This window comes from Castor canadensis, chromosome 14 (assembly GCF_047511655.1).
Source record: "Castor canadensis chromosome 14, mCasCan1.hap1v2, whole genome shotgun sequence".
Lineage (NCBI taxonomy): Eukaryota > Metazoa > Chordata > Mammalia > Rodentia > Castoridae > Castor > Castor canadensis.
In genome coordinates this window covers 108,579,424-108,586,760 of record NC_133399.1, presented here as the reverse complement: position 1 = coordinate 108,586,760, position 7,337 = coordinate 108,579,424, and the positions used below count along the sequence as shown (strand labels likewise).

Below are 7,337 nucleotides of genomic sequence, written 5' to 3'. Positions count from 1 at the left end.
ACCTGTTAAGTATTTAGAAGGGTCATGATGTCTACAGCTTACACATATTTCAGCAAATAGCAATAGTAATAATACACACACTGAAAAATTAAAATGTGGGAAACTTTATCAATCATTCAATGTAGGTGACTGTATATGGGAGACTGTTGTACTATTTGCAACTTTCTTATAGATCTCAATGTTTTTAAAATATATGATAAAAAATACATAGCAGTTTTAATGGAAGCACTGTCAAAACCCTCACAAATATTTCAAAAAATGAGAATCAGTCTACAGATTTAGTTTATCAGCATGTGAATATTTTCAAATTTTATTACCATTGTCTATAGAAATTTGACGCTAGCATCTGCACAACAGTCCTCTGAGACAGAGGGAGAAATACCACATGTACACATTACACACCAGGAGCAGTACCACATTTGACGAGACTGTTTCTCAATTTTGTAAACCAAGTTTGACAAACCAGCCAACTCCAGGTGGCTGATTCCAGTAAAAGGACATAAGTGAACTTACTACTTAGTGAACATTACAAATAATATTAAAATGTTACAGACTTACAAAAGTTCAGGATTTTTTCCCTAAGACTATATATATCTATATATACAGACAGGTTCACAATATAAAAACCTGTACCTTACAGCACTCTGAGGTTTTAGCAAAGCATACATTATAGACATATTTGCCATACAGTGCAATTTTATTGTGTAAGACATGAATAATAGTGCACTTAAATCCAAGAATCACATTCAAATATATCAAGAGTATAATCCAGATACCCGGCTATTGAAGAAATACATACTTTTTAAAATATATAAACTAAGTTGTGCAAGTACAGTATTTTTATTGTGGATGATAGTAGGTCTGTAAGAACTCAAAACAATGGGATTGAGGGTGTACTTGTGTGAACTGGACTAATTCACCTCCCCAAGGTATATGCACGTCAAAATTGAAACCAATGTTTCTGCCCCACAGACACAGGCAGGGTTGCACAACTCATTCTTACAAATCACAAACATGGTTAAACCCTTAGACTTGCAGATGGTTAAACAAAATGGCTCTAAAAGTCAGTCAGCTCTTATCAGGACAATGTAGTGTCTATAGTGAGTGCCATTATCTTTCACTAAATTGAGCACTAACTATTGCTCTGCAGTGTTATTCAAGAGACAGGGCATCAGATTTCCTAAAAGACGATTTAGATAAAAATTCAAAAAATGTAAAACCTAGCCCTACCACTTCAGAGGATCTCTTCTGGGACTCTAGGTTTAAAGAAAGAAGATGCTGTGGACAGTTGGTTAGAAAGACTGAGTGGAAAGTAGTTTTATTTAAGGAAAGGAAAAATTAGAAAACTGACACTAGAAAAGAAATTTAGCAATTCATATCATCTAAGAGTAAACATAAAGGGAGAAATCTTTTTTTAAATTTTTATTTATTTATTTGCAGTACTGGGGTTTGCACTCAGGGCCTACACCTTGAGCCACTCCACCAGCCCTTTTTGTGATGTGTACTTTCAAACTATTTGTCTGGGCTGACTTCAAACCTTGATCCTGCTAATGTCTGCCTCCTGAGTAGCTAGGATTACAGGCATGAGCCAGTTAATGTTCTTTGTTCAGATGGTGAAAAACATAAAAATACTATCTGGTAATAACTTAAAATACCAGCTGGTTTTCTTCATGTTAAAGAATAAGAAGTAACTAATCTAAGCTGTCTTGAAGTATGGCACGAGCCTGTGCCAGCCAGATGTCCTGAGTGACTTCATTTGCTGGTAAAGTTGAGTGCTTCCAGAACAGGGGTAACCTATTCTAAACAGTGCCCATCCTCTGCCCAGGAAATGCATTTCTAATAGGAGCACACATGGTGTCCTCATGTAGTTTTTACTCCTTAAACCCAGAAGTGGGCAAACAAAACCTCTGCTTCAGATCAAAGTCTGATAGTGAGTCTAAAGACCTACTTAAGATTGACTGCTGTTCTGACACCAGAGATCTATCAGAAGGATGTCCTTAAGCAGATTTTTCAAAATGCAGCAAAATGTTTACTCCCATTTTTCACTTCAGGAGACTTAAACTACTGGTCAAATCTTCCCCACGATATTGACTTTTTACTTAACATAAACCAAATACTGACTAATTCAAAGACTAAAATTCCACAAAACTTCATCTTTTGAAATGAAAGCAATGTGTTTCCACCTCTAAAAGTCAGGCCTCAAAGTACAAAGACAAGTCTTTAAATCCTCCATATGGGATTCCCAACTAATATTTTCCTATTGTTTTCCCAAGTCTGTTAAAAAATCACTGTATATTGTTTTGACAGCCTAATTTTTCTTAGAAATAAAATATATTTATATATTGTTTTAAGCCTATTGAATTTTACTACTTCTGCTTTTCTTCCCATTTAAGAAGATAAAAGGTTTGGACCAAACACTTACTGAAAAGGCATGTCACCAAAACACTTTAGGTTTTTTATATAATCAAGTAGCTACGTTCCTCTGATTTAAAAAATAAATTAATTTACATCTAAGAATCCCTGTATGGTTTGCAAAGAAGGATAAAGATCCTTTGTATTTTTCCCCCAAATGTAAGCCAGCCTTCGTTCTAAACACATAGAGAAGATGACTGATGAACATGAATTGATTGTTTCTCACTTGATTATTATCGGCTCATGGAGGGCATTTGCTTGCTCACTAGTTCCACCACTGTTCTCTTCATGCAAGTCTGTAAAGTCACATTCACCAAAAACAACCTTCCAAACCTAATACCTAACAAATATCTTCTTATTACCAGTTTTTACTTATTCTCACCCAAAGGAAGCATAACTGAATAGTATTACTAAAACTCCTCTTTAAATGATTTTGATAATGTACTTGTTTTTGATAGAATTCTCAAGTCTGGGAATGGTCTTAATATTTGCGTTATTAAATGACCCTTTTGAAAGTGTACTGATTACCAAAGTTTGTTTTTACAGCTTGCAAGCAGATCTGAAGTTTAGATAATCCCTATTTAAAAATTAACACTACAATGCAAGCTTGTCAGAACAGTGATGACTGCTCTCTCAATAGGAAAAAGAAATGTTCACCAGGAAGACAGGTATAAAACTGATGGAATCCGATTTCTCCATGACCAAGCCTAATAATAAAAACTCCCTTCAGTGTTTCCACCCACAGAAGCCTTATAGCTGATCAAAACTAAAGAATCACTGAGGGGGGAAAAAAAATCTCTTGATGGTTTTCCTTATGGCCCTGTTAATTAAGAAGAAAAGGGATCCTTCTTCATATGTTGAGACAAAAACAGAAGAAAATAAAATGTCAGCTGCACAAACCAACACAGTAACCAATTCTGAGATGCCATGAAAAAGGTAGGCTATGTCTTCTGTTTCAAAACTAAAATGGACGTTTCACAGAACACAAATATCTACAGCAAGATAGAATACCTCTTATACTCCACTACTTTTTTGATGAGGGCATTAGTGTCCTAGGATTCATGAATTCTACCAAGAAAATAAGTCAAGAATGAAACAGCTTAGAGAAGAAGGCAGCCAAATTTAGTAAAAGTATATGGACTATTGATTATTCCCTAGTCTCTTGCTACAAGTTTGAGGAAGGAGAAAAAAAGAGGAAGTTTGGGCAACTGGAGAAAGAAAGCACTTGCCATTTCCTAAGGTTTCTGAATGTGACCAAAGATTCTGCTACAGTTGATTTTCAGGTTACGTTTTGACCTCACTACGTAACTCTCAAGGAGGGTCAGTCTGTTGTGCTATACACTGAAATGGTTATATACAGACACCATGGAAATTATATTAAAGATAATCTTCAACTCTCCATTTAAAGGAAAACCAGAAGAGACAGTATTTATGAGAATGAACAGTGCCATGAGATAGAAACAGACCTGGAAAATATAGAAGTACAAACATTTAGAGCTGTAGGGATAAACAAACTGAATATAGCCACTACTGTTTCTATAACACTGAGAAATTTCAAAACTGTTTCTGAAGCTTAAAACACAGAGCTGCATCATATTCATAAATTCCTCCCTCCAGTTAAAAATTGTATTTGCCTAATATAATGGACAAATCAATAGTCAAGATAAATCTGCAAATGACTCAAGCCAATAAGAAACAACCTTAGTATTAGTAAATGCTTACAACACTTAAAACACACCAGTGCAATAAGAACTTTGGACAAGGGCAGTGCATCTCTGGTTTAAGGAAACCATATCTGTAGCTTAATTCTAACAAATTAACCCTATTCTAAGTGATGGTTTAATTTTACATCCAGCCATGGATACACATTTTTATGTATGGTCAAAGGCCTGAAAAACCAATTCAACAGTAACAGTTCTCTATCAGTAACAATTCCTACTTCAATATTATATTGCACATACTTTTAGTGTCCACTCTTAAAATAAATTTAACTTCTCTTAATGTAGATATCAGAGGACCATACCTGTTACCCTTGTAGAAAGAATTTACCTTGCATAACTGTTCCAAATTTCCCTTCTTGATAAACTAGAATGAGAGTAAACTCAGCTTTGTTAGTCCAAAACTGTTTCAAAGAGAATGGTTTTTACGTGGCAAAGATAAAGGAACTGGGATGTTAAACAGAGAATTCTTGTTTTATCAACCATTTCAGTTTTGAAAAACATTTCTGTAATTGGAGTGCTTAAAAGCCTTTTTTAAAATTACCAAATATTCCCTAAAGAGGCTGTGTCCTCAACTGGTCTGGGGCATTGTTTGCAAGGTGGGCACAGAGGAGAGCATTAAATCAGTCACTTGTATCACATATGATGAAATGACTAGCACCTCCTTCTTGCTCCCAAAGCAAAAGGCCTATTGGGCCACATAAAATATGTGTGATTTTAGTGAGTTTCGTTCCTACAGCATTGACAAAGCCATGGCATTAGAGGGATCCCACGTCTAAAGCCTTAAGTTCAAGGCTACTGTGTACAAGTGAACTTAAGGGCAAAAGGACAGAGGCAAACTCAGGCCTGGGAAGGAAGGTCCTGAAGACGAGTGGGAAGATCTTTCAGGGACTCTCCCGTAGCCCGTCTTCGGTTTCCAGTTCGGCCAACTGCCTCCTCAGGATATTGACTTTTGCTTGTAATTCCTTGTTATATTGAATGATGTTAACCATTTCTTCATATGCTTCATCCAGATACTTAGAGGGTCTGTTCCAACGTAGGAAAATGCCTGTTTAATTCATGAGTAAAAAACAGAAAGGAGATCAAAATCATGTTACTAGATAGTATGTAATTCCATATATTATACTGTACATTTCTTCCTTTTTTTCTTACCTTTTTTTCTGTGGCGGGAGTACTGAGGACTGAATCTAGTTGTGCATCCTAGGCAAGAACTCTATCACTGAGCTATATCCCTTTTTAATTTTTTAATTTTGAAACAAGGTCTCATTAAGTTGCCTAAGCTAACCTCAAACTCATGATCCTCCTGCCTCAGCCTCCCAAGTAGCTGGGACTATAGGCATAACTACCACACCCAGCTCACATTGTATTTTATTATAGTCTAAAATACACAAGAAATCGCTGGGTACTGGGGACTCATGACTATAATTGGGAGGCTGAGATTGGGATGATCATGGTCCTATGTCAGCCTGGGCAAACAATTCGAGAGACCCCATCTTCAAAATAACCAGAACAAAATAGACTGGAGGTATGGTAGAGCTCAAGTGGTAGAACACCTGCTTTGTAAGCACAAAGCCCTGAATTCAAACCCTAGTACTACCAAAAAATAAAATACACAGGAATCTTGAGGTACTGAAAGAATTAAGTGAAATACAATATCCAACAACTTATCAGTTTGTGTATATGCTTATTAATTATCAAATAGATAAAATGCTGTTCTGTGACATATTCAGGAAATAAGTTTATAATTTACAATGCTATAAATTTTCCAGTTTCACAGCAGCAATCATTTATTTTTATAATTACTGATCTCCTTCACACATGAAACCACTTTCACTGAAAGGTGAGTTACCTTTCATAAAAGCAGAAGCCACACAAGGTGTTGTTTAAACCTTACATTCAGTAATATACATGTGCTTCACACCCCCATTATGACAGGCAGCCTTCCAACTCCATAGGCTATTGTTTCTCTCCTCAATTAATAATTACCCTTCTATTATGGACTAATGGACATACAGTTGGCATTCCAGGGGATGGCACACACATCCTCCGGTATGTTTAAATCATCTCTAGATTACTTATCCTTCCTAATACAATGTAAGTGCTATATAAATGGTTGTTTAGGGAGTACTGGCAAGGGAATATTGTTTAGAATAATGAAAAGGAAAAAATCTGTACATGCAGAGTACAGATGCAATTTTTTAAAAATAGTTTCAATCCACAGTTGGTTGAATCATACAGGTGGAATCCACAGATATGGAGAGCCAAAAGCTTAAAGATTAAGTGGCCTGTGTTATTTCTTCTATTACATGATTATTTATTCTATATTATTCTTCAATATGGAAATCAGTATTAATACTTAGCTGAGAACATAGCTGAGAGTGAATAAAAGGTCAGGGTGGGGATGGGGGGAGTTACCTTCCCACAGCTGAAGACTCTGTGGAGCAACTGAAGGCCAGATGACAAGGTTGTTAGCTTCGAAGAGAGGATTGGTGAACTTACTCAACTCGCTGGGCCGATTGACCCAGGACCACAGAGACATCGTTTTCTGCTGTAACTTCAACTTACATCTGATCAAGAAAGAAAATCACCATTGATAACAACTGCTATTAAATGCTCCTCTTAATAGGACAATTTCTTTACTCTGTGTGACAGGACAACACAAGACTCAAAGAAACAAAATGTTGTAAAATAAAAATATTTGTCAGAAAATTCAATTAGCACTAACTCTCAACAACAATAAGACGAAGACTGTTTGCAGGCTTCCAAGAAGCTGGCAAGAACAAACCTAGAACCTGGTCTTGTCAGGTTTGATAATAAGTCTTAATCTAGATCTAGAATTGTATTTTAATTCTGAATAGTCAGTGTTAAAAAAAACTTTTCCAATTTTTTTTGTTTGTTTTTGAGAAGCCTAATATACGGACATGAAAATTGTATACATCATATTAAAATAGAAGTTGAGCCAGGTGTGGTGGCACACACCCAGATCTCAGGAAGGGGAGGCTGGAAGTTAGTGAGCTTGAGACTAGCCTGGGCTACTGAGAGAGACCGTGAATCAATCAAACAAATTGAGTATATAAATAAAAATAAATGGAGGTTGAATCAAATCTCAAGCAAAGCTTAGAAATTTTTATAGACTTACTTAACTTTAAGGAAAAATAAATGACATTAAAAAACACATAAATTGTCAAAGATTAAAAATAAGCATGA

At 35.8% G+C, this 7,337-nt stretch overlaps 1 protein-coding gene across 1 annotated transcript in view; it reads right to left on the bottom strand.

The window, feature by feature from the left end:
• Window positions 1-277: 277 nt before the first annotated feature.
• Mtmr9 (myotubularin related protein 9) overlaps window positions 278-7,337 on the bottom strand; it is a 43,726-nt gene continuing 36,666 nt past the window's right edge. The window contains exons 9-10 of the mRNA XM_074055275.1: window positions 6,546-6,697; window positions 278-5,178 (exon numbers count right to left, since the gene is read on the bottom strand). Coding sequence (XP_073911376.1) covers window positions 5,015-5,178; window positions 6,546-6,697 — 316 coding nt within the window. The 3' untranslated portion in view covers window positions 278-5,014. The remainder of the gene's footprint in view (window positions 5,179-6,545; window positions 6,698-7,337) is intronic.